The 27041-nt window shown below is 36.6% G+C and overlaps 1 protein-coding gene across 3 annotated transcripts; it reads left to right on the top strand.

Moving 5' to 3' along the window:
* On the top strand, window positions 1–27008 carry LOC128019659 (integrin alpha-V). Of its 3 annotated transcripts, XM_052605762.1 has the most exons (31): window positions 1–169; window positions 288–465; window positions 3175–3311; window positions 5405–5496; window positions 5925–6039; window positions 6309–6370; window positions 7322–7367; window positions 8922–9044; window positions 10843–10887; window positions 12241–12284; window positions 12395–12451; window positions 12987–13039; window positions 16301–16506; window positions 16778–16969; window positions 17111–17156; window positions 17798–17905; window positions 18396–18451; window positions 20187–20341; window positions 20871–21008; window positions 21383–21450; window positions 21548–21695; window positions 22255–22347; window positions 22502–22581; window positions 23035–23115; window positions 23361–23466; window positions 23557–23715; window positions 23947–24072; window positions 24696–24809; window positions 24908–25015; window positions 25207–25326; window positions 25621–27008. In XM_052605762.1, exons 2-31 carry the CDS (start codon window positions 299–301, stop codon window positions 25717–25719), a joined length of 3144 nt encoding a protein of 1047 aa, XP_052461722.1. In that variant the 5' UTR covers window positions 1–169; window positions 288–298; the 3' UTR covers window positions 25720–27008. The 3 variants fall into 3 exon arrangements, with proteins under 3 accessions (XP_052461722.1, XP_052461721.1, XP_052461723.1); XM_052605761.1 differs by having other exon boundaries at window positions 2–465; XM_052605763.1 differs by having other exon boundaries at window positions 2–465; window positions 7325–7367.
* Window positions 27009–27041: the final 33 nt, after the last annotated feature.

A 27041-nucleotide genomic window follows, 5' to 3' on the forward strand; every position in this document is an offset into this window, starting at 1 on the left:
TCCTGTACAGTGGGACAAACCCCCGGCTCCATCCCAGCAGGACTACATCAGTCCTCTGTCCTACTTTTAGATTTTGGCTTCAATTTTACAGGTTAGGCTGGAAACGGATGCGTTTTATTGCAGCGGCCCGCCTGCGGTAATGTAACGGACATCTCGGCTGGATGTTCGTGTGAGTGTCGAGGGGTTTGTGTTGTTATGGAGTGCGGAGTCAGTGGAGATCATACGTGCTGCTGATCCAGACGTCCACCCACTAACACCGCGATCTCCATCTGCTCTCATACCTTCAGAGATACAAAACATGGGTAAACAAATCATCTGCTGCTGGATTTGGGCTCTAGTGGCTCTTTTCTACTTCCAACAAGCACTTTCTTTTAATCTGGATAGTAACAAACCAACAGTTTTTGCTGGACCTCCTGGAAGTTACTTTGGATTTTCTGTGGCTTTTTTCAATCCTGACAACAAACAGTGAGTATAGATGTAGTTGTATTTGTAAACTGTCGGTAAACTTGTTTGGATATCATACGTGCCTGCTGCATTTTTGCTTAAATATGCTTGGCTGTTCTGAAATATACTTTATTAACAAATGTAACACTGTTGAAAAATTTGTTGTGAAATTGTTTTAAACTTTGGGAAGTTGTAGTAAAAGTAGGACTGTTATGTGAAGCAAATAAAATATTTATATTTTTAGTTTCAGTCGTTTTATTTTGAATTGTTTTAAAATGAAATATTCATTTTAATTTTACATTTTTATGATTTAATTAAACACTAGTTTTTCATCAACTCACTAACCCACTGCATTTCTTTCATTACACTAGTTTGGCCTTGACATAATTAGGGGCCAAGCCCAGAGGGCTGTAGCCCCTATTGTATCTGTATGTTTTATTATTATTATTATTATTCTTCTTCTTCTTCTTCTTCTCGTCTAATGGGAGTCTATGGCAGCCCTATGAAGGAAACATGGGAAAATGATGAAATTTGGCACACTTGTATAACTGGTCATTATAAGTGATCTGACCAACTTTGGGGTCTCTAGGCCAAACTCTATAGCGCCACCAGCAGTCCAAAAATTCAACATTCAAACGTTAATAACTGTTGAACCACTAATTCTATTAAAATAAAACTTAGTACATCTATTTTGTCTCTTTATGGAGATTCCATTCCACACCGTACATTAAGACTCCGCCCATTACAGTAGCAGCCATTTTGAAAAGTACAGTAATCAGTCTAAACAATACTCCTCCTTCAAAATTGGTCCAATTCTTCTGAAATTTAGCACATAAAATCTTTGGACTGAGCTGCACAGAATTGACTTAACAGAATTTTTTGAACACTAATGAAAAAAAAGTTATGATGCTGTGAACTTACTGAGGTTGACCTCAAATCGGTTGAGATGCTGTATCTCAGCCAAACTTTGATCAATCGAAACCAAACTTGGTACACTTCATCTACACCATAATCTGGGGGTCCATGCCAAATTTGGGAACAGCGCCACCTATGGGTGTTGAGATACCAAAAATGCACTTTTTGGCTTATAACTTCTGAACAATTCATCAGAAAATTATGATCTTGATGTCTATGGTTTCTGTAGATCATTTCGAATCTGTGGATGTCAATTTTGTCAAGACCACCTGGACCACCCGTCCGCCATTTTGAAATTTGTCAAAAATTGCTATAACTTTTGAACTACTGTACAAATCTTCACAAAAATCTATAGGCATCATCAATGTACATGTGCTGGAAGTACCCCGGAAGTTGGAAGACAGCGCCACCTAGTGTTCAAGAGATATAACGATTCTTGCAAAACCCCTTATAACTACTGTAAATGTTGATAAATTTTTGTTATTTTTATGTCATTTTATTCCTTTGGTTATGCCGATTCTGAGGATGTCTCAATTGTCATTTTCCAACATGGCGTCTGTCCGCCATATTGAATGGAATGAAATACAGTTTTTTCGCAACTCCTCCCTGAAATCTTGTTCAATTTTGTTAAAAGTTTTATCAGATGAACTTCAGAACGGGCCTGACAGAAATGACCGAACAGATTTTTGATATTCGTTCCCATTCCAGAGATGTACAGCTCCGAAGTTGACCGTGCCTGTGTTTGTTGATTTATGCTAATTAGCTTAGCATGCTAATTAACTAAAATGCTAACACTTTTCTATTCACTCTAATGGGTCTCTTGAGCAATCTGGTTAACTTTGACAATGTTAGCATTTTTTAGCGTAGCATGCTAATCTGGCTAAAATGCTATTTCGGGCTTGTGAGAGATCATTCTCACACCTTGACCTCTCTTCTGTGCCATGTAAATTGTGTGTCAACTAATGTGGCGCACTTAGCTAAGGCGTTGGTTCTGAACCTGTGAGGTTGTGGGTTCGAAACCTGTATGGGAAAAGTTTAAAATTGGGTATAAAGTTGTCATTTCAATTCCTTTATTACATGGTTAAGAGCTGTACTAAAGTTTCTTAAAATGGGATCAAAAATAAGTGTGTTTTTGTAACTTCATTCTGCGTTCGTTCTCATCAGACCTTCTGATTTCACCTTATCTGTAATTCTGAATCTATCTGTTCTGTAAAAAGTGCTGAAAAAGTTGCTTGAAAAAACCTTAAAAGCCAAAGAGCAATAAGGGCTTGGCCCCAGAAAGGCTGCTTGCAGCTTTAATATTTTTTATGTTGTTGATAACACACACACACACAAATAATAATAATAATTTTTTATATATATATATATATATATATATATATATATATATATATATATATATATAATTACAATTAGTTATTATTTAATTATTATTAATTATTATTATATTAATTTAATCTAAAAATATAAAAATCTAAATTATGTGAAGTAAAATAGCAATATTTAACTTATTAACCATATGTATAATTAATATAATAATCAACATTATAATAAGTATTATTGTTTAGGTTTATATTTTTATGATAATAACTATTATTATCATCAAAATACTAACACAATGCACATGACAATCACATTTGATTAATCGTGCAGCCCTAATTGATAGTATTACATTATAAATGTTCGATTTATCAATTTAAGATGGTATATGCTATATTATTGTGTTTTAGTGTCTTTACAAAAGCATTTTTAAATATCATTGTGTTTTAGTGTGTGTACCAGAGCATTAAAACACATTTAACCCTGTGATTTCAGATTAAACATACTAGTTGGTGCACCCAGGGCAAACACATCTGATCAAACCCCATCAACAGTCACTGAGAGGGGTGCTGTCTTCAGCTGTCCCTGGCACAAAAGTGGCTCATGCACCCAGATTGAGTTTGATAGCACTGGTAAGATGCAGCTCTTTTCATCCATCAGTGTAGTCATTGCTTCACCACGCATTATTTAAAGCTTTTTCTGTCTGTCTGTTGTTTCTTATTGCATGCCTAGTGGAAGAGGTTGGGTTGGTCAGACTTATTAAAGGACCTTCTGAGTAGCCTGTGACTTTTGAATGATTTACAATTAGTCAAGTGATCAAAATCAACAAGAGTGCAAAGATATGCAAGTGCTATAGATTTAGTGGGTCATATATATCAGCTTTGCTCTAAATATTTTCAGTAGGTGGGCAGTAATTAATAGTAGAGGGAGCTTTGCAATGACCAGCAATTTATTTTATTTTTTTGGGTCATTCACAAAATTTATGTGCTGGCCTACTAACTAGTTTGCAGATAAAAAATTTCTTCACAATTATAGCACTTAGTTCAGCCTTACATTGGCACCAGCCAATTTTTTTTTTTTTTTTTTTTGCCAGGACTCATTGGCATTCAGTGATGTTTATAGACTAGTCTGGCCTGGATTGCTAGAAGAGGAAGTACCAGACAAAGAAATCTGTTGGATTAACTCAGTAGCTTAGAGTTCTCACCAACAACTGAACTACTCCTCTCTGTGCACTTTTCCGTATTCCCTTAACCCTTAAACAAATTATTGGAGGAACAATTATTTATTTATTAATTCATTAATTAATTTATTTATTTTTACAAACGAAGAAATGGTATGAAGTTTTGAAGAAGAAAAACTAAAAACTTTTTTTTTCTTGTAAAACCTACTGCAATAATTTTTGAAAACTTTGAAAAATAACTTTTAAAGTGCAGTTATTTAATAAATACTTTGTCTTTCTTTCTTTCTTTCTTTCTTTCTTTCTTTCTTTCTTTCTTTCTTTCTTTCTTTCTTTCTTTCTTTCTTTCGTTATTTTGAATTGCTGTTAACTAATAATTAGTTGATTGCCAAGCTATAAATATCTATTCTCATTTTTGGGTGAACTGTTCTTTAAGTGTCTGAAAACTTTTTGGAGCCAGCATATTTTCCACGGACTTTCAAGATACTTATATATATATATATGTATGTATGTTTTTTTTCCCCGTGCAGTAAGTGCACGAAAAAAAAAAAATTATATATATATATATACACACATACATATATTTTTTTCCCCATACACTTACTGCAGTGGAGTAGTGTTTATATTTGTTACTTAACAACCACTATTGCATGAAAGAAGCGTAAACCTTCTTCTGTTAAGTAACTGCCAAAACTGTTTCCCCCTGACATGTTTTTACTGTGAATGACGTGACACTCATTTTTCCTGTGCTGACTGTTTGAGGAGCTGGAACGTCTAGATTAGAAAATGTCAGAAGGATGAGATGGGGAAACACTGTGTATACAACACTGATGCTGAGCTGTTACAGCATGGTTACACAACTGTATTTCCATGAGCCTCTGTACCATCAACTCCCCTTTTATGTTGTTTGGCAATAATTAAGTGCTTAATTCTAGTAAAGCCTGAGTGTTGTTGACCAGCTGTTATGACTGTGTTGACCATGAGAGACACTGGGAAATTCCCAGCTTAGTAGCACAGACAGATAAGCAGCTGGGACGTCCTGAGGCTGAGACTTTGGCTGAGATGAACCAAGGCCGCAGGGAGGGAATATCTGGTTGGCTTGCGTGTGTGTGTGTGTGTGTGTGTGTTATGGATCACCGCAGTACTAGGAAAAACCTTCAACTGCAAAGTACTGTAGGTAATGTTTGCAGATGCATTAATTTTGATTCCTAGAGCAAATATTATAGAACTTAAAAATTATTTGATGATTAGAATGATGTCAGAACAACATTTGAATGAACAAATCACTGACTTTTTTTTTTGCAGAAGCTCTGAAAAAAAACTTTAATTCTCCATGTTCTACAAATCATCCATTACTTGTGTGCTCATTTATATTATGTTAATTTGATTATGATTTTTACTATGAGATTTTAGTGATGGGAAGAGCAGTGCAGTCCACTACAAAGGAAATGATGACAGTCTGATGAATCAAATTAACTAACCTAATGTTTCCTTCCCTTTATATCTCCTCCTTTCCCATTCTCCCTTGACCTGTCGTTCCTATCACAGATGACAGGAAGAATTCCAATGGACAGCAAATGGAGTTTAAGTCAAATCAATGGTTTGGGGCCACTGTGCGTTCCATTGGGGACCATATTCTGGTGAGTCTGTCTGTTAAGGGTGTGGAAGTTGCTCTGAAATGAGATTGTACACAGCTCAAAAACATTCTTCTGCAACAGATCACATTTGTGCTTTGGAGACAGTAAACATATTTTAGTAGCAAAGCAGTCTGAATTCCTAGATTAAAGTCAGCATGTCAAATTAGAATTATTTAGTCTTTATTGTAACATTGTAAGAAACTGTTGCCACTTTTATTTTATAATACTTTAATGTTGTCTTTCAGTGCTGATATGGCACAAAAAATAAATTAGTTTTTAAGTAAGTTGCAAAAATATATGTCAGCAGATATTTTCTGACATGCAGTTTAGAAGAACTGGGTTTGAGACGGTACTCGGCACAACTGATTTACAGAAAGAAGATGATTGCTACTTATGTACTGATCTGCACATACCTTTTTGTTTTTCTTCAGGCGTGTGCTCCTCTTTACCAGTGGAGCACGTATGGATTCTCAGAGAGAGAGCCTGTCGGGACATGTTTCCTGAAGAAAGGCAATAACATTGTGGAATATTCACCTTGCCGCTCTAGTATGTACACGATCACAGCTCTATACCTCTGGCTGCTCATGCCCTTATTGGGTCATAACTTGTAGACTCTTATAGAAATTCCTAACTAAGATTCATGGGACATCATACTTGTATATCATCTCCATGGTTTTCAAAACATGTCTTTAATAAGTTCTCACCTGACAATGTGCCAGTTATCTGTTTGCCTTCAATTTTCTAACATTTCCTTCAAGTTGAGACTTCTTTAAAATGACTTCTGCTTGTTGTGAATATTTTTTTTTTTCCATCAGGCTCAAACTCACCTGAGGGGCAAGGATTTTGTCAAGCAGGTTTCAGTGCTGACTTTGTGAAGGTATTATACGTTTCACAGAAATCTGATCAAAAACATAAGGACATGTTATGCCTCGTTTTTATTACATCAAAATGTAAAAAAAAAAAAAAAAATGTTTATGAAATTTTTTACTTATTGAGTGTGCTCTATCTTTATTGGTTTAGTTATTTAGATACTTATAGATACAATGTCTTTCAGTTTATAACAATAGTTTATAAAAAAATAATCTTGTCAGTGATATTTAGAACAAGGGTCACTAGATGACATTAAAACACTGGGTTTATGGATTATAATGAAGCCCCCAAAAACAAAATCATTGTAAATTTAAATCTTTACCAATCCTTGCCACTGTCCTTCACACCAGGTTTTACCCATTTGTCAACACGTTTTTAATCACTTAAAATATAATAAACATTTAGTATGATCACCTTTACTTTTATATATTGTAATAAAAACGGGTTAGAATAAGTATGTCGATTCATTTTTACATAAGTATATCTGTGTGACGAGTGGGGCGGGGCCGAGAGATGTGGGAACGAGCGAGGCCGGTAGAGTGATTGGGAAATCGGCGACACCTGCGCCCCACCGCCGGTCTCGAGTCCCACAGAAGAGATGGAAGGATATAAAACTGGAGTGACGATAGTGGGACTCGAGACCGGCGGTGGGGCGCAGGTGTCGCGGATTTCCCAATCACTCTACCGGCCTCGCTCGTTCCCACATCTCTCGGCCCCGCCCCACTCGTAACAATCTGTTATGCTGAAAGATGATGGAACATAATTTCACCCATATTTTGACAATACATTTTTTTACAAAAGTTATTTGATACATTTATGTAGATATTTGTGTTAATATGCTTTTTATGTATATAAAATTTGGTGCAGTTTCGTCTTGGACTCATATATTGATGTTATTGCCTATTCTTGCCCAGACTTGTTCTAAATGTACCAAAACGTGTTTTTATGTCTCCTTCAGAAGAATCGGGTTGTTATTGGAGGACCAGGAAGCTTTTACTGGCAAGGTAAACCGATTTATTTTATTATCCCTCTGTGAATTTGACACTGAAAAGCATAATTGGAAAAAGGGACACAACAATGTGCTCTTTCAGGATTTTTTGTGATTCAGAGAATGTGTGCTGTGTCTTCAGATACAGCCTTCACACAAAACAAGCCAGTGAATGTATGCACAACATTGGCAGTGTGTTTAAATTTGTGAATGTGTCTTTGCCCCCGCCTGTCAGAGAAGTGTTGCTCGAGGGAGAGGGAGCTATGTTTTTGAGTCAATAAATAATGCTGAATTATATGTTGTCTCCTTCAGTGAAGATGCGCCTGATGTTTGGTTGAATTTCTTTGTGTTGCGTTGCGTGATGTTGAGATGGTTGTTTAATGAAATGCAGCTCTGTTATGACCTCATAGGGCTGGGTCATGGTAGGAACCGTGCCCAGAAAAGGCATTTAATGTCTTAACGCATTCTTCATGAAATTCATGACCTGCAGTGATCAGTTTAAAGTTTCAGTTTAAAAGCTTTCTAATAGCCCTTTTTTTAAACGGTGTTTAGTTTAGTTTTTCTGCGGAGTCTCTCTTTCCTGGTGGTATGATAATTATACACCCTGCTGAGAGAAAAATGCTTTCAGAAAAGTGAATGTGATTGATTGTAACTGAAGGAAACCTTGGTTGGTTTCGAAGTCCTTATTTTGACCCGTTCACAATTTTAAATCGATTTATTTCTCATTAAATTAATTATTTTGCTACAGAAAGGGGACAGATCTGAGGGACAATTGGGAATTGCACTGATTAGTCATTTTTAGCAGCACATTTAAATGAACAGACTGAAAGAATTGATTCATTGAAATGTCAAAGTGGCTTAACCTAACCTTGGATAGACTTGAAATCAGTCTTGATTTTGGGGTGTTTCCATTTGTTAATGAATTCCTACATCATTGTTAAGCCTCATTAACTAAATGATTTTTTTTTTTATTTACGAAAAGTGAGGGATGTCTGGGAACTTTACTGATTGCTCAAATTAATTAAATGAACTTATTTGTATTTATTTCTGAAATGTTAACAGCTTGTCTAGTGGTACATTTAAATGAACAGACTGAAGGAGCTGCTGAAATAAGTTAGACTTAAGTAAGAGAACATTTGAAGGGAGTGTGTTTGATCACTGCATCAGCTTGCTCTGTTTTGTTAAATCTCTTCTTGTAAAAAAAAATAGCTTGCTGCTGAAAAAGCTACACTGTTTAAAAAAAAAAAAAACTAAGCTCCTGTTACACTATACTGAAAAAGGAAGATGGTAGCATCACAACATTTAATTTACTCCCTAACAGTGATGTCGAGACTAGTCTAGATTAGTCTAGTTAAGATTAAAGACCATAAGAACAACTAAGGGACTGACTGTTTAGAATACTTTTTGTTAAGCATGTTTTTACTTGTAACGTGTACATGTCTGCATACATTGACACTGCATCTTTCTGGTTTGTCCCTTTACATGCAAGTTGAAGAAATCTCTGTTACCTGCACACTTCATTTCATATGCGTGTTTCATATTTGTTTATAACAGTTTTTTCTCTTTCTAGGTCAGCTGATCTCAGATGACATCACCGAGGTCATCAGCAAATACAATAAGGAGTTTTTTACTCCTTACAGTAACCAGTTATCAACCAAGTCAGCCAGGGCTGAGTATGATGACAGTTATTTGGGTAAGCCTGTTTGCGTATTTTGTTTTGTTGTCTCTTAAAGCTGTAATTTGGTTGTGTGGTGTTGCACTGTTACCTGGAAATGAGCAGGAGAGCTCAGTGTAATATTGAGTTACATACAGTGCCCTCCATAAGTGTTGGAACAGTAAAGACAAAATTGTTCTGTTTGCTGTGGAGTCAAGAAATCTGTAAATATGATCAAATATGAATATAAGACAAAACTACAGAATGCCACATTTTATTATTGGGTGATTCAACACAAAGATGTTTTACCAGCTAAGAAGAAGTAGTTTCATCTCCTTATCTGATGTGAGCATAAGTATTGGAGCAGTTGCCTCAGAGGTCTTTCTAAGTGTTCAGCTGTGTCCTGTTGCATTAATCCTTCAGATATTAAAAGCAGGGAATGTGTCTTATCAGTTTTGTCCATTGCTTCTGCATTCTAAGTCTTGCATTTGACGATGACACAAATAACAGGAAGAGGACGGGGAAGCCGACTCTGAAAGATAAGCAAGCAATTTGGATGCTAAAAAAAAAGAGGATGTCAATTAGAACTATAGAAAAAAACAAAGGGCATGGAGAAATCAAGAGTTTGGAAACTACCGGCAACATCAGCAACCAATGATGATCTGATTGGTTGAGAAAAACAACAGTAGTTGATGACAGACAAATCATAAAAGCTGTGAAAATAAACCCTAAAATACATGCCTGTAAAATCACCAACAACCTCCAGAAAGTTTGGGAGATGCTCTGTCAATCTACAGCCCGCAGGAGAATTTGACACCGAATTACAGAATCTACACAGCAAGATGCAAACCTCTGATCAGCACCAAAAATAGATATGCAAGATTCTTCACAAATGTGAGTCAGTAGAGTTTTGGAGTTGATGGACCGATGAGACAAAGATGAACCTTTATTTAAGTGATTGGAAAGCAAAAGTGTGGAGAGAAAAAAGGGACCTGCTAATGATCCTAAACATACAGCCTCATCTGTAAAGCTTGGTGGAGGTGGAGTCATGGCATGGGCATGCATGTCTGTCTCTAGAGCAGGACCTCTTCATTTTAATGATGACTTGATGTATGATGGCAGTAGCATCATCTTGGCTACCAATATTCAAGAAAATGCCACCAAACACAATAGAAAGCACTTCATATTGGATCAGGACAATGACCCAAAACACCCTGCCAGTTCAGTCAAGGACTTTTATCAGGGCAAAGAAATGTAAAGTCTTAGATTGCCCAAATAAATCTCCAGATTTATATCCGATTGAACATTAATTTCACCAGCTGAAAAGGAGACTAAATACTGAAACTCCCCAAAACAAGCAACAGTTGGAATTGGCTGCATTAAAGGCTGGAGAAAAGTATTTCAAAGCATAAGACCAAGAGTCCGCTGATGTCTATGGGTTTCAGACTCACTGCTCTGATTGCATGCAAGGGATCTGCAACTAATTATTAGCTTTAATCTTTTACATCTGCCTTAAATTCAACTGTTCCAACACTTATGCTCGTATCAAATAGTGAACTCTAAAAGAGCTGTCCTTTTTATTTGGTAAAACATGTGTGTCAAAAGACCTAATAATAAAGTGCAACATTCTGTAGTTTTGTCACACATTCAGCTTTTAATCATATTTGCAAATGTCTTGACCACAGCAGAGAAAGCAAATTTGTCTTTATGTTCCAAAACGTATGGAGGGCACTGCATGTATTCAATGTGTGGGTGTTTTGAGCTGATAAGAATGTACAAAATTATACAATCGCTAGAGCAATGCAGATGTTTATTTCATCCTTCGATTCGGTTTCAGGTTACTCTGTGGCCATTGGTGATTTTAACGATGATGGGGAAGATGGTAAGATATTTAATAATTTTGATATGTTTTTTTTTGGAAATGATCAGTAGTTTAGGATTAATTAGTGTTCCTGTAGCTCAATTAGTAGAGCATTGCACTATCAAGTGAAAGGTTGGGGGTTCGATTCCCTGGGAACACATGATAGGTAAAAGTTACATGATAGGAAAAAATTGATAGCCTGAATGCACTGTAAGTCGCTTTGGATAAAAGCGTCTGCTAAATGCATACATTTAATTTAAATTTAATTATAATAGTAATAGCTTTCTCTTGAGAACCAGATATATTATAATTGTTTCTGAAGGATCATGTGACAATGAAGACTGAAGAAAAAAAAAATCAGCTATGAATCAGAGGAATAAAATACCTTTTATAATAGATTTGAATAGAAAAAGTTATTTTAATTGGTAATATTTCACAATATTATTGTATTTTAAATAAAATAAATGCAGATAAAAAAAATAAAAAAAAACATAAAATCCTATAGACTCCAAATGTTTGAATGATTGACAAGTTATGGGTGGCTGACCTTTACTGATCTGCTCAAAAAAAAAAAAAAAACACCACTATAGAATTGCAAACTACAGTAGTGCATCGTGGGAATTCTTTAGATCTGTTTTTTTTTTCTCAATTGAGATTAGAAAGCATCTCTGCTGAATGAAAGCATTAGCTGGGTTTCCATCACCCTGCTTTTAATGCTCATTTTAAAATATTGCATCATAATAGAGAGATGGAAATGCTACATTTCAATTAAAAATTACTTAATTCGCAAAAAAGTTTTTACGCTTGATTGGGGTGATTTTTGACTTGTGCAAAAAAGGGTTAACTTGAATAATAGGAGATGGAAATGTGTTTTGCAAATAAATTCCTCCAAGTGCATTAAAATGTCATGTGACTTTGCGCTATGGGACGGTAAATGCTGACTAACCAGCAGACTGATCTTATTCCACAGCATATGAAGTGTTGTTATATGGTCATACGGAAACGCCTGAGCAAAGTCTGTCATCAAGTGATTGCCTCCCAGAATTGTTAAACGACTGCTTTCCAAATAGCAGCATCCAGCTCTGAAAGCAAAAAGCACATTCATTGTGTTTCGTCTGCTCATTCAGAGGTGCAAGTAATTTATTATATAAAAAAATTATTATAATTCAGTAGCTTCTCCTTCTTTTCTTAGTGTTGTATAGTGCCAGTTTATAAGGAAGTGACCACTTTTTTACTCATTGGATGGAAACGCTGCTTGTTTGCAAATGTTTTGTGCGATATTCCAATTTTTTGCATAAGTTAAATTCGCAACTTTGGATGGAAACCTGGCTATTGTTGTGTCCAACTGATTTCTAATTCTTCCTGCCTCCCTAGATTACGTCACAGGAGTTCCTAGAGGGGAGAAGGCTCTTGGTTATGTGAGTTTCATACTATTTTTGGTCAGGAATCTGATGAGAACCCATTTAAAATGATGCAACCCGGCTTGAAACAGCTTGCATGAATCTCTGTCTTGGTTTTGTCTTATTAGGTCAACATTTTCAATGGGAGAAACATGGAGTCTATGTATAATTTCACAGGCACACAGGTGAGTGTTACAAAAATGTTTACACCTCTTATTATTCTGTTAAGACTTTGTGCTGTGTTTTATATGGCAGGATAAAAGCATATATGAGCAGTCTTGCCTGTGAGCAGCCTGCAGGTCACATGACATCCCCATGCTTGTGGTCATGGCCCAGTTATGTTTAACATTTGTTTACGAGCGGAGAGTTCATGTCCCAAATCCACTCCCACATCTGGAAGCTATTGACAGCAGTGTCGCCAACACACCAGAGCGAAAGAGGATGAGGTGTGGAGTCAGCAGGCGTGTGTTTTTGTCTGATTGCGATTGCTTCAGTTCTGAATCATCAACAGTTAATCAAGCTTAAGTTAACACAAGCTTAACAGAGATGTATGAGTAAAAAAGCTCAAACTGAATCTTGACTCTTGATGTACTTTTTACTGTTTTTGTTTGTCTTAAAAACGTATTGAGTCTAAAGCTCAAGTTTAGTCATCTAATCACCTTCAATTAAGTCTCTCTCTCTCTCTCTCTCTCTCTCTCTCTCTCTCTCTGTCCACCTTAGATGGCTGCTTACTTTGGTCATTCTGTAGCAGCTGTTGACATCAATAATGACAGGTAAGCGATGATTTACACTCACACTCTGTTGGATGTTTTTTCTCATTTTGGGAATTCAGTATTTGGGAATCAAAAGCAGATCACTCTTTAAACTGGCCTTCAGGAAATCCGGCTCACAGACTTAAAAGGATACTTTAGTCAAAAATGTAAACTGTGTATTTACTCACCCTAATGTTGTTTAAACCTGCATAACTTTCTTCTGTGGAACACCAGTTTCAACTGTTTGCCCATAAACTGAAAGTTTGTGAATCTGTGAAAAAAAATTCCCAAAACCCAGTTTTCAAAACACGTGTTGGGTGACGACCCCATTATGTCTTGCCTTCTGTCTTGATGCATAAAGACTATTAATCAAAGATAAATTAAGCTTAGAAAAGATAAATTAAGCTTAGAAAAATTATTACTAACTTGAATAAAATTAGTAGTTGTATTCAACAACACAATCTCTTCAGAAACCCACTAAAAATAGTTAGTATAGTTCTGAGCTTCTAATTATTTCTAATAAGTTCACTCTGTCTATTAATAGTGTAGTGAGGTACAGGGCACTGCTCGCACATGTCAATCCCAAACCAAGCAGCTTTCTCATGGTCAGCATGGCAAATTTACATGACCAGCTTCACCCTCACGCAAACCTCCTAATCCCACGGATTCCTATTAAAACTTAATGGAATTTGCCTGTGAAGTTTTGCAGAGCAACTTAATGTACATTTTGATTATTAATACACAAATAAGGGCCTTACAGAACATCTGTTTTAAGTTCAAGATTTAAAAAGTCATATTACTGTGATGTTATACATTGTTGTATTGTCTGTAATTTGTTAATATAATTAATATAATATAATATAATCAGCTCTTTCCCAGTCCCTCTATTACTAGCACCAACTATCTGTTGAATTTTCTTGGGAAGATATGGAAGTAGACGGACTTTCTTACCTGGGGTTTGTTGTTCTGATGTTGTTGCTGTTACTGCAAGACTGATCTTCTGCCAGGAACATCAGGTCAATCTGCTGCTGTCCTGAATCAGGTTTGTCTTCGTCTGGCATCTCAGCTGAGACCTGTCCACTATGGGTGACCCTTCCAGTAGTTGTGAAGTACCAGTGGTGTAGCTCTCAGCATCACTGATGCACACAAGCCCTCACAGCACGTCAAGCTGCAAACCATGTGAGGGACCCTAATCTACCCTACTCAACCGTTTAAGACAACCGCATGTCAACCAGCAACTCAAAACATCCTAACAACCACATTAGCGACGCATGAAAAACCAAACCGAGGAGTCCAGCAACAACAACGCAACACAAACAACCGTTCAGAAAACCTTGGGAAACACAAATCACCTAAAACATCCCGACAACCACATAGCAAAGCACTAAAAGCCTATTAGAACAACAGAGGACCACAAATCAACTCAATGACAGTCACCAAAACATCTGAACAAACATGCAGAAAAGTGTTTAAAACTTACTCTATGACTATGTACAGTATTTACATACGCCGGTCCGGCTGTGTGACGCTCCATGTGACGCTGTGATGACTCAGTGTCTGGGCTTCTTTCTTCGGGGTTCCTCGGGCAGAGGCTCTTCACTGATGTCCACGTGGATTCGTGGAGCGAAGCATCTGCTGGGGGTGAAGCTCTCAGTGACGAGGACACGTCCATCTGGCTGCTCTGTCTCCAGCAGTGAAGGGCAGTTGAGTGTCTCCCACAGACGCTGCTTGATCTTCAGCCCCAGCTCAAGGCTGTAGCGGCGCCGTCGACCACAGCGTGTCTCCATCATGGGCTCCACAGAGCGGTAAATGTCCTGGTAGCTCTGTACGCTGCAGCCGTGGATGGAGATGGGCTCTTCCTGCTGACACACGTCCACTGAAGAGACTGAGGCTGCTGGACGGATGTCAGGAAGGACAGCAGCGTTCTTCAGATAACGCTCTTCTAACCTGTTGGGTCTGGGAGCTTTGGCAGAGATGCAGCTGTATGTGTGATCTAACCTGATAACAGCTGTCTGTTGTGAAAGCTCACAGGCCTCTTGAATGGAGGAGACGCCCTCCACCGAGAATCCCTTCAGGTGTGTGGGAAGGGCCCTGCTTCTTCTGGGGCGACGCTGCTCCATGAAGATGCCTAGAGAAACACTTTACAGACTTGACAAATTGATGAAACTCACCAAACTGTAGAGTTGAAGGCTTGTAGCGTGTGATCAGGCTTCAAGGCTTCAGGGACAGTTGTGTTGATTTCAAATATCAACTCAATTTTAAATATCAACTAAAGCTGCTGTGACTGACATAGAATGTTGAGGCTCATTTGAATGTAAACAACACTTACAAGCAGTAAGTCAATTAGAAATTAATGTGATTATACATGAGACAACTTTTTTGAGCAATGTTGCACCTTCCCTTTGAGAATGGGCAACACATTTCTATCTAGATACTTTAGATTGGTCATGGGCCATGCTTTCTCACCTGGTTGCCTGTTAACAGCAGCATTTCTCAAACAGTTTCATCGTGTATCATCACCTACAGAGCAGCTTGAGCTCTATAATACACTTACTATAACTTTGTGTAGTGGTGTCTCTAAGGCCAGAATCACTATAAGGAGCTGTTAGTGGCTCTTGAATGAAGAAGTGCTTATGAATTAATATTTTAAGTGAACAAACCATTCTTGTTCTCTTCCTAGCACTGACTCATACCATTTGCAACTGCTTTGAGGGCTTTTTTCCTGCCTCGAAAGTCTTTAATTGATTGGTCCAACTGTATGAATGTGACTGACTGAATAGGGGTCATGTGATTTATTCAATAAGGGAGTCAATTTTGTTCAACAAAAATTGTTTTTTTATTAGAGTTTTGGGGCATTTTAATATAATTTAATTTAATGTTTTTTAGAAACCACTTGAGAACCACTGCTTTAAATTATATTCATCTTAGGAATCCTTTTTTATGACTCATGGGCCAAATAAACCTAGCCTAAATACTGTAAATGCACAACATTTTGAGAGCATTCACTGGCATTATTTTAAAAAAATGAGCTGAGATGTGGACATTATGCAACAGTGAGGATAAAGTTCCCTACGTTTTCCCGACAAATATCTCGGTGCCTGAACATGTTGACCATTTTTGTTCAGGAAGGCCTGTTCTGTTCACTTTTTTATGATCGCTTTCAAAGTTGACATTTATTTAACAGAATCTTCCAGCTGGTTTATGCTGGATTGTAAGAGTGATATGCTAATATTGATATGCTGATCTTTTCACTTAGAATAAACCTTTTATTTCGCCCTTCAGGAAGATGGATTTGTTGGTGGGGGCTCCTCTGTTCATGGACCGTGGCTCAGATGGGAAGCTGAAAGAGGTGGGTCAAGTCTATGTCTACCTAGGCAAAGGTGGATTCACCTTCAACAATGTCATCAAACTCACCGGGTCTCAGATCTACGCTCGATATGGAAGCTCAATCTGCAGCCTGGGAGACCTCAACATGGATGGATATAATGGTACTATTTTGACTTTTATGTATTCTCTGAATTCCTGTGCTGTTCTTTTAAGAGCCCAAACTAGCTTCCGAGACAGTCCATAAATATCACTTGTGGTCATGGTCTGATGTTGTCAATATCTTCCTTGTCTCATTGTGCAACAGTAATCATGACTCATAAGGTTTTTTAGAGCAATGGCTATACTTGCAGATAAAAACACAGTACTGGCCATGGCATTTACTCAATAAACAAAATGGTTTTATATTTAATCCATTTGTTTGTTTTTTCTCAGATGTGGCAATTGCTGCCCCATATGGTGGGCAATTCCACCGCGGCCTAGTGTACATTCATAACGGGTGTCCCACAGGGCCCAATCCTGTGGCCTCTCAAGTTCTGGAAGGAACATGGGCTTCTGTTTCTATGCCTTCTAGTTTTGGTTACGCCATGAACGGAGGCACAGATGTTGATCAGAATGGATACCCCGGTTAGATTTCAGCCCTCAGTCCTTTACACATTCACACTTTTGCAATTAACTTATTACACTTCACTTCATTTCAATGCTACTTCCTCTCCCACACTTCGACCACCAATCATTATTTTTCTCTCAAACTCTCTGCTCTTATAGACCTGATTGTTGGGGTGTTTGGAGCTGACAAAGCTGTTCTTTACAGGTACAGTATGCCTATGCTTCACTTTGAAGTCACACATGCATTTGGGCCTCACATGAGTTTTATGATCAGGGCCATTAAAGGTGGTTTCATTTAATTCAGCAGCATTGAATTTGTTTTATGTACAAGTAGTGAAAGCAGTTACAGTCTGCATTAAAAGAAAATCACAGTGGAACATTTGCCATCATCTATTTTTGTACATGGAAGACCACCAGGCTTAGATTTACATTGTATTGTACTCGTACTGTAGAAGCCATAATGTACAGTTAGCTTGTCATAATTGTGCAATAAGCGCTGGGTATTGAAAAACAGCTTTCAAAAGTTTAGTTGTACAATGTGAAGCTATCTTCCCAGTCTATCAAGACCATTAATGGTTACTAAGCTGCAAAAATCACTCCTTTTTAGTATTCTACATCTTGGATAATGGATATAGCATTTTATTATTGAATTTGTGAATTAGGGAGGAGTTTTTATATGCAATGAGCTTAACTAATCATAAAAGAGGTCATTTACATATTCTAAAGGTCAGGAAGTCATTTAAAACTAAACTAAAATGGTCATGTAAAACTAAAATAAAATGATTGTAAATTTTTTCCATTGAATGCCTACAATCTATAAGATACCTGCTTGTTTTGTGTTTCTAGGGCTCGTCCGGTCATCAGTGTGAACACCACATTGGATATAAGCCCACAAATCCTAAACCCTGAAGACAAGAGCTGCACCCTGCCTGGAACAACGACCACTGTATCATGGTGAGTCAAGGGTCTTTTTTTTTTTAATCAAACATTTTAAACCAAACACCCATTGTTTGGTATATTTTGCATATAAGTTGCGACATGTAATGGTAGAAACATAAAGTCCAAATAAAAAGTGCATTAAATCATTGCAGTAATCACTTTGTTGCATCTTATATGCCCAGTAAAATCCGAACAAATATACTGTGAATATCCCTAAAATATTATTAAACTATTTTTCTCAGTTTTTTAAATCCACATTCAGATTATTTGAGGGTCGCTATTATTATTTTGTAACATTCTGCTTCTGTTAAAACACAGTTGTTTGTGCAAGAATGCAGTAACGTATCACAGTCTGTTTAGAAATAGCTGTTTAAAGAAGTGATTTTCTTAAATAGAAATTAGCGTACATTTGGTTCATCATCAGTAATATCTTTAAAATACTTGACTATTGTGCACTGAGCATATCATGAAAATAATGGTAGTTCTACTCAATTCTTTCCCTAAGCTTCACTGTGAAATACTGTCTGAAGGCAAATGGTAAAGGAGCGCCATCTTCTCTTCGTAAGTACTTGTTTCTTTATATATGCAATTTATTGAAATGTGAAATATTCAGGAACCTATTATTGCATGTAGTAGAAGCACATGGTGGCTGTAAACGGAGTCCTGCTGTTGCAGTGTGTGTTATGAGCACTGCTGCAGGGGAAAACTAGAGCTCAACGAGGCATCAGTGTGTTTGGAGCCGGACATACGGGACAGAGCCGTTAAAAGCCCAGCGTCCGGTGCTCACAAAGCTTTCACATGGATCTCACAGTCTGGGGTGTAATGACTAGCAGACCCACAGCCCACTGTTCACAGACCACAGACCATGATTCCAATTCATTATTTCTCTGTGCGCTTTGAAGTTCTCCTACGCTGTAGTTGAACTAATGGCTGCTGTTATGCAAGCTTAAGATGCAGATGTGTGTATTGTGCAACTCCTGTCATAAATGAATCTGCCGTGATCTGAAATGCATTAACTGTGTGTCAGTTTAGTTGTTTTGTTTTGAGTAGAACATGCAATGGGTGTATAGTTAAATACTACTGTTCAAAAGTTTTTTTTTTTTTTTTTTTATTAAATTTATCAAAAGAGACCGTGACAACATGTTGTTGAAAAGATTTCTGTTTGAAAATGGATTTTTTTTTGAACATCCGTTCATCAAAGAATTAAAAAAATACACACACACACACAAACACACACACACACACATAAAAAAAAAAAAATATATATATATATATACAAATATATATATATATATATATATATATATATATATATATATATATATATATATATATATATATATATATATATATATATATATATATATATCCATATCTATATATATATATATATATATCTATATCTATATCTATATCTATATATATATATATATATATATATATATATATACAAATATATATTTTTAAAAAGCAGTTTATGCAAAAGCTGTTTTTAACATTATAATATTGTAATAGTAAGAAATGTTTCTTGAGCAGCAAATCTGCATATTAGATTGTTTTCTGAAGGATTTTGTGACAAGACTGGAGTAATCATGCGAAAATTCAGCTTCCACATTTCAGGAATAAATTATGTTTTAAAATATATTGAAATAGAAAATGGTTATTTTTAATTGTAATAATATTTTACAAGATCATTTTTTTTTATATATATATATGTTTAATCAAATAGATGTAACCTTGGTGAGCATAATAGACTTTTCATCGTAAAACATTGCAAACTATTTAAAAACTTTATCATTTTTGTATTCCACGACAGCATTCCTTTAAACCTGTGATTTTTATGACTTTGCCTTTATGATGTCTATGTAAACCCCACAGTGTATGAGAAATGAGTTTCAGTGCTTTTCTGTGCTTATACACAGGATGTGGGATTGCTATAATAGATATAGTCACTAGTTCAGTCCTACTTTGTTTACCTCACTATGACTATGCAGACAAATTTCAGAATACTGAATAAATGTTGTTAATGTGTTAGTGTGGGTGATATTTTACCCATAAATGTACTCATCCTCATGTTGCTCCAAACCAAAATAGCTTGCTTACTTCAGTAGAACATAAAAGAAGAGGTTTTTGTCATGCAATGTAAGTCTGTAGTGTATTATGAAGAAGAAAGTAAGTCATACAGGTTTGGAATGGGTGCACTCTGCCTTTAAATATAATGTTTTAGTCTCTTGAAGTGTTTCACTCCATTATAATTGAAATGAAAAAGTGACCTGGAAAACCCTTTCATTCACAGATTTCCAAGTGGATTTGACCCTTGACCGCCTCAAACACAAGGGAGCCATCAAACGTGTCCTGTTCCTCCATAACAAGATGCCTCATTATTCAAAGAACATGACCGTCTCCAACAGCCAGGGACAAGCCTGCGAGGAGCTTCAGGCTTTTTTAATAGTGAGCAAGTCCATGCACATTTATGCATCTAAAGATGTTTTTATCCAAAGCATTTTGCAGTGCTTGCAATGTATATATCTGATAGGAAATCAAGCATTAGGTGTTCCTAATGTAATGCTGAGATACAGGAACACACAGAATCCCTGTGTGGCTCATTCACCTCTGCCGGTTATGCCAGGACTACTGGGCTGTGAAAAGTTTAGTGTAGTTTTGCTTTATTTGGCCAACTGAAGAAGTGCTGATGCTTTTATGTCATCAAATATGTGTTTGCTATATGCCTAAAGCTGTAGTGGCAGATAGCCCAGGTGTTTGGCACTGGAATATGCAGTTATCTTATTTTCAAAAAGGAACAGTGTGTTACAAAGCTAAAGAAGGATTTGACCTGGAAAGCCAAAGCTCTCTTTCTTGGACATAAAAGAGCATGTTGTAGAGCTTGTAAGCTGGACTGAAATTCCCCAGGCTTGAGCTCATTGAAGTAGAGGCCCAGTTTCTCTCTCCATCCACTCTCTGCCTCTCTCTCTCTTAACAGGATGACTCAGAATTCAGGGACAAGATCACACCCATTTCTGTTTTTATGGAGTACAGCTTGGATTTCAAAACAGCAGCAGATAAGACCGGCCTGTTGCCCATCCTTGACCAGTCTGCACCTACAAATGTCACTAAGCAGGTACAGCTGTTACCCACACTAGACGTCTGGTTACAGGGGCGCTACATTTACAGTACTTTTCAAAAGTTTGGGGTTGCTAAGGTTTTTTTTTTTTTTTTTTTTTTTTTTTTTTAAAGAATTCTCTTATGCTCACCCAGGCCGTATTTGTGAAATAAAAATATAGTAAATAACAGTATTTTGTGAAATATTATTACAATTCAAAAGAACTGTTTTCTGTTTTGATACATGTTAAAATGTAATTTATTCCTGTTTTGGCAAAGCTGAATTTTCAGCAGCCAGTTATTCCGTTTTCAGTGTCACATGATCACATTAAATAGCACTGGATAAAAATAGAAACTCACTTGAATTCCCTATAATCGCTTGTGACTTTCCAGGCCCACATACTCCTGGATTGTGGCGAAGACAATATTTGCAAGCCAGACTTGAAGCTGTCTGTTGTGAGGTGAGTCACTGGTTCATTTGAGCCTTAAATTCCACTACATTGTCTGCTGGTGTGGAGCTGGAGGTTAACTTTGTGCCTCTGATGATTTGTGCTCTAGTGACCAGAAAGAGATCTACATAGGTGATGACAACCCCCTGACCCTAGAGGTCACAGCAGAGAATGAAGGAGAAGGGGCATATGAAGCTGACCTTACTGTCACCCTACCATCTCAGGCAGATTTCATTGGCGTCGTGCGTAACAGTGAGGTGAGCAGGGACCCATAAACCCCTCATAAAGTGCACTAATGTTGAATTAAAAGCTGATTTAACAGAAGTTCCAGGTTTAATCACAATTAGTTTGTTTGGTTTAGTTTGAACAGTAGTTAGATCACTTAAAGTAAGATTTATAAGCGCTTTAAAAATAATACAAGCTGCAAATTGGTTTGGAAAGCATTGCCTCATTAAGATAATTTAGTGCAATTAAGTTGGAATTATTTCAGTTTATCAATAGCAATGCCACATGTAGTGTCTTCGAAGCACACATTTTGTTGAATGGGAGCACTGAGAATTAAAAGGTGTGAGGGTCGATGAAAATAATTATCGTGTTCAGCAAGGGGCACTAAATTAATCAGAACTGACAGTAAAGACACTTTCTGTAGTATATATTTCAAATAAATGCTGTTCTGTGTGCGTGTGTGTGTGTGTGTGTGTGCGCGTGCATGCGTGTGCGTGTGTGCGCGTGTGTGCGTGTGTGTATGTGCGCGTGTGTGTGTGGTGAAGTCTTTTAAGATTTGTTGAGTGCTCTTTTGTTATTTCTGTATTTCAGACATTGTCTAGACTGTCCTGTGCCTTCAAGAGAGAGAATCAGACCCGAGTGGTGGTGTGTGATCTTGGGAACCCAATGAAAGGAGGAACTAAGGTGGACCAACATACTTTCTGAAGTTACAATCTGAAGAGTCTGCATATTTATTTGTACCAAAAGTCATTTTATTTTTTAATGTCGCTCACAGTAACATAAATTAGCTGTTTTATTTCATTTAATATTTTTCTGTAACATTGCGGTGTTTGTGTAGATATTAGCAGGATTGCGCTTCAGCGTGCACCAGCTCTCTGAACAGGATACGGAAGTCAAGTTTGACTTGCAGATACAGAGGTATTTTAATTAATGCTGGCATTTACAATAATCTAGTTGATAGATTTGCTTGTGCAATGTTAATTAAATGGAGTTTGGTGGGCCATTAGAACAAATGGAAAGCAAAGACACTCTAAACATATATTTTCACTTCCTGTCTTTTTATTGAAATCAGTAAAACTTCAGACAGCATTTGCTTCTAATGTTGCAGTTTCATGCTGACTGCCAGTTATTTATTTATTTTTAGTGTTAACAGGGAGCTGCTCTTTTTGTGTGTCTGTGAAAACATCCTGCTTTGCTTCCTGTCTCTCAGTTTTTCTTCACACCCTCATGTCTTTGCCGATCTTTATCTCAATGATTTATACTGCATTTCTGAAACACAGAGTGGAGTCTGTAAATTAATCTGTAAATTAATGAAATGTATCAGTTTTTGAAACAACAACACAGATGTTAATGATTCCCTTCTGCTTTCAGCTCAAATCAGTTCAACAATACCAGCGATCTAGTGTCTGTTGTCACAAAGCTTGCTGTGCTGGCCAAAGTGAGATTAAGAGGGTATGGTCATTTAAATCATAGTTCTGTTCAACAAATTGCAACAAGTTATTACACTGAAATATGGGAAACTTTTTTTTATTTAGAATGACTTGCACAATATGACCAGGATTATGTATTAAGAAAATAAAAATGATTCACTATAGATATGTTAATAAAAACCTGAATGATGAAAAAACACTTGTACATTAATTGCCTTGTACTAGGCACAGTCTTGAGTGTGTATTTATCTGCTCTGTCCTGTGTAGGGTGTCTGCGCCAGATCAAGTGTTTTTACCCATCGCCAACTGGCAGCCAAAAGAGAGTCCTGTTCTACAGGATGATATTGGACCTCTTGTACAGCACATCTATGAGGTAGAAAATGCTTTAAAAGCATTATACATTTATTAAACTTTGGCAGTGCATCATTCTTTATTTTAATGCTGCAATCACTGATCTTCCTAGCTAAGGAACACAGGACCCAGTACTTTCAGTAAGGCCATTTTGGATGTGCAGTGGCCCTACAGATTCAACAACGGCTCTCTGCTCTACATCACCAAGTTTGACGTGGACGGAAACATGAATTGCAGCTCAAACAGAGAGATCAACCCTCTTAATGTCACTGTATGTATCCCGCAACTGAATCATGAAAGGATTTATTTATATGCAAGACCATTGTTAATAACCGGTGTAAAGCTGTATGTTAAACAACATGTTCTGATCGGTTGTGACATTTTGTGTTGGCAGTCAAATTAGTTCCAAGATTGGTTAAACCTTTACTTGTTCACAACTTGCTTGTATTTAGGAGCTCATCTAATACAGCAGGGATAAACTTGAGCTTTTTCTTTCACCTAGAATCCCAGATTTCTTGACATAAATGAGACCTCGGCCAGCGGAGGCAGTGCTGAGGGGAGAAACAGACACAACATCCACCGCAGAGACCTGGAGGACAAACAAGAGGAGGAGAACCTGGAGCTTCTGGTATATTCACAGCTTTTTGAAAACCAGCAGATGGTGAAGGGCTTAGAACGGTTTTATATCGAATCTGAAATTATATAATATATGCTGTTTCTTATGCTCACGAAGACTGCATTTATTTAATGAAAAATACAAGAAACATAACATTATGAAATATTAATGCAATTGAATAATGTCACTCACATTTTTGAACATAGACTTTATGGTGCACGATCCAAACTTACATTTTTATAATTCATGAATGAAAACATTTTGTAACATGATATTGATGTACCGTTTACATGGTAATGCAATTTCTGATTTTAAAATGGGTTTAAAAGGATGAATTTTGAGATTTTAAGTTTTCAGTTGATATATAATTTCTGATCATTTCTAAAATGTGATGGAGAAAAAGGCGACGAAGAAGTCTTTTTTTAACAAAGGACAGAACTCCTGTTATAATGTAGATTTTTGAGGGTGCACTCTTGTCTAAATTAATCTATTACTTTTCCTACATAATTTTTTAACAAAAAACATTCCACTAACACACTATCCTTCAAAAATCATTGTAATCAATCATTTATTGAACTGTCCTTTACATCAGTGTGCATGAATGCAAATGCAATGGTTTGTGTGTATCCACTCAGGACTGTGGGAATGCAGAGTGTCAGGAGATTAAGTGTTGGGTCGGCCGGCTGGAGAAAGGCCAGAGTGCTATTCTTTTTATTTACTTCAGACTCGCCGTGAGCACGTTTCTCAAGGTAAAAACATATTCATTGGACTAACAGCCTTGAAGATCTTAAATAAAGCACAAATACCAATACATTTAAAACACCGCAGTGGTTTTCTTTCCTTTTAGGCTGAAAGTCAAAACAAATCGTACAATGTTCGATCCACAGCCTCCTTCAGCGTCGTAGAGATGCCATATAAAAATCTCTACTCTGAGCTCCCAACCAGCAAGACATCAGTAAGTTTCTATGATCATCAATATAAATGGGACATAACACGATATACTTTCTTTCAGTCAGAAAGTGAGTGGAATGGTCATGTGTAACTACTGTTACTAACTAATGAAACTAACTAATTTGTGTGCCGTATATATGATGTTTTTAACGGTCTTCACTGATCACGACATAATCTCACATCTCTGTCCTGCAGGCCTCTCTGAAGGTGATCTGGAATTCAGAGAACCCTCAGCCCGTCCCAGGATGGGTGGTGGCTTTGGCTGTCCTGGCTGGACTTCTTCTCCTGGCTTTGCTCATCTTTGTCATGTATAAGGTGAACAGCTGTAAACTTGAGTTAAATTATTAGCCTGATTGGTACTTGGACTATGGATGTCAGAAGCAGCGTTGCTAAGTCCTGTCTGTAATCAAATCACCATTAATTTAAGTTTTTTAAATATGTATTTTTAGCCACTAATGAATGACTGTTACTTGCATTTCCATGACCTTTTCAGTAGTTATTTATTTTATTAAATGTCTGTCTCTATGTTTTTTAAATGTTCATAGCTTGAACAGTCGATTTTCAATGGATATCGGTGACTGGTTTCATGTTGATTTCTCTCCTCCTCAGATGGGCTTCTTTAAACGTGTACGGCCGCCCCAGGATGACAGCATAGAGAAAGAGCAGCTTCAGCCTCAGGAGAACGGAGACAGAAACACAGACGCCTGAGCTCTTCATCTTCACTATCCTATAACAGTTCCAAGGCACAATGTCGCATGTGCCTGATTTACCCCAATGCTGATGAGAATACATCACACCCTTCACAACTCCACCATCTTTATTAGCAGGTCAGCATTTGATCATGAAGACAGCCCTGACGAGTGACTGGGCTGTCGTCATTTGAATGGTACATAGCTGAGGTGGTTTGAATAACCATGATGCTCTGTTAAAAAGACTAAATCCCTGTGCTCCTGTCCTTCTTTAACTGCACTGAGTCTTAAGATTTCATTTTCCGTTGGGCATGGTGAATGAACACATTTAAAATCCTAGTATATTTTAAACTGTTTACAAGTAATAAAAATAAAGGTAATGAACCTTAAAAAAAAAAAAAAAAAAAATGAGATCATGATTTTTACATTTTTATTTTGAGGAGTTATATTGTTTTTTTTCACAGCTTATGTTCTGCTGTTTGGGGCTTTCTGCAGGACTTTGGACTTTCAGTTCTTATCTGTTTTCTTTGCAGTTGTTTCAGCTGTTGGGATTTGGAGTCTTGATTACTTATTTGGGCCATAAATTTTATTATTTTGAGAAAATATAAATAAATAAAATAAATAAATAAGAATAAAACCCTTTATGGACAGAGCACCTTTATTATAATGTTTAATATTCCTCTTGGTCACAATCTAATCAAAGTATTTTTTTCAAATACATGTTGATTAGAACAGTGAAAAAAAAATCAATTTAGTGTAATGTATCTCAATTAATATTAATTGATAAGAATAGAAACGTTTGATGCCATGGAAAAACTGAGGCTGGAATCCTTAACAATATTGGCCCTTTTTCAATTGATTTGTTATATTGAAAAACTTTATTTAACTAAGGATTTATGGTTGCGGTTCATAGTTTTTGGTCTTAATTTTGATTTTAGAAATACTGTAATAACAACCCATAAAAACACTGAAAAATCTGTATTTCTTATGTTGCTGTGTTGTATTAACGCTGATGCCCATATGAATTTACCCATATTGGGTTTCCATCAGTATGTTGTCTAAATGAAAAAGTGTATACATTTATGATTCAATCAAACATATGCATTTTCCACAAATAAAATGATCCAGAATATATTATGTTTTGTTTGTAAAAAAAAAAAAATAGAACATAAGTATTTTTTAGATTCGTACGTGTTTAAAACACATCAAAGACTCTTGACTTTTTTTTTTTTACTTTCCTTTTCTTTCCTGATTTTGTTTAGCAACATGCTGTTAATGCTTCTGTAATTCAATAAACCAATAAACTGATGTAGTAGGAATTTGTTTTTGTTTTTTTGGTAG

This window comes from Carassius gibelio, chromosome A9, assembly GCF_023724105.1.
Source record: "Carassius gibelio isolate Cgi1373 ecotype wild population from Czech Republic chromosome A9, carGib1.2-hapl.c, whole genome shotgun sequence".
Lineage (NCBI taxonomy): Eukaryota > Metazoa > Chordata > Actinopteri > Cypriniformes > Cyprinidae > Carassius > Carassius gibelio.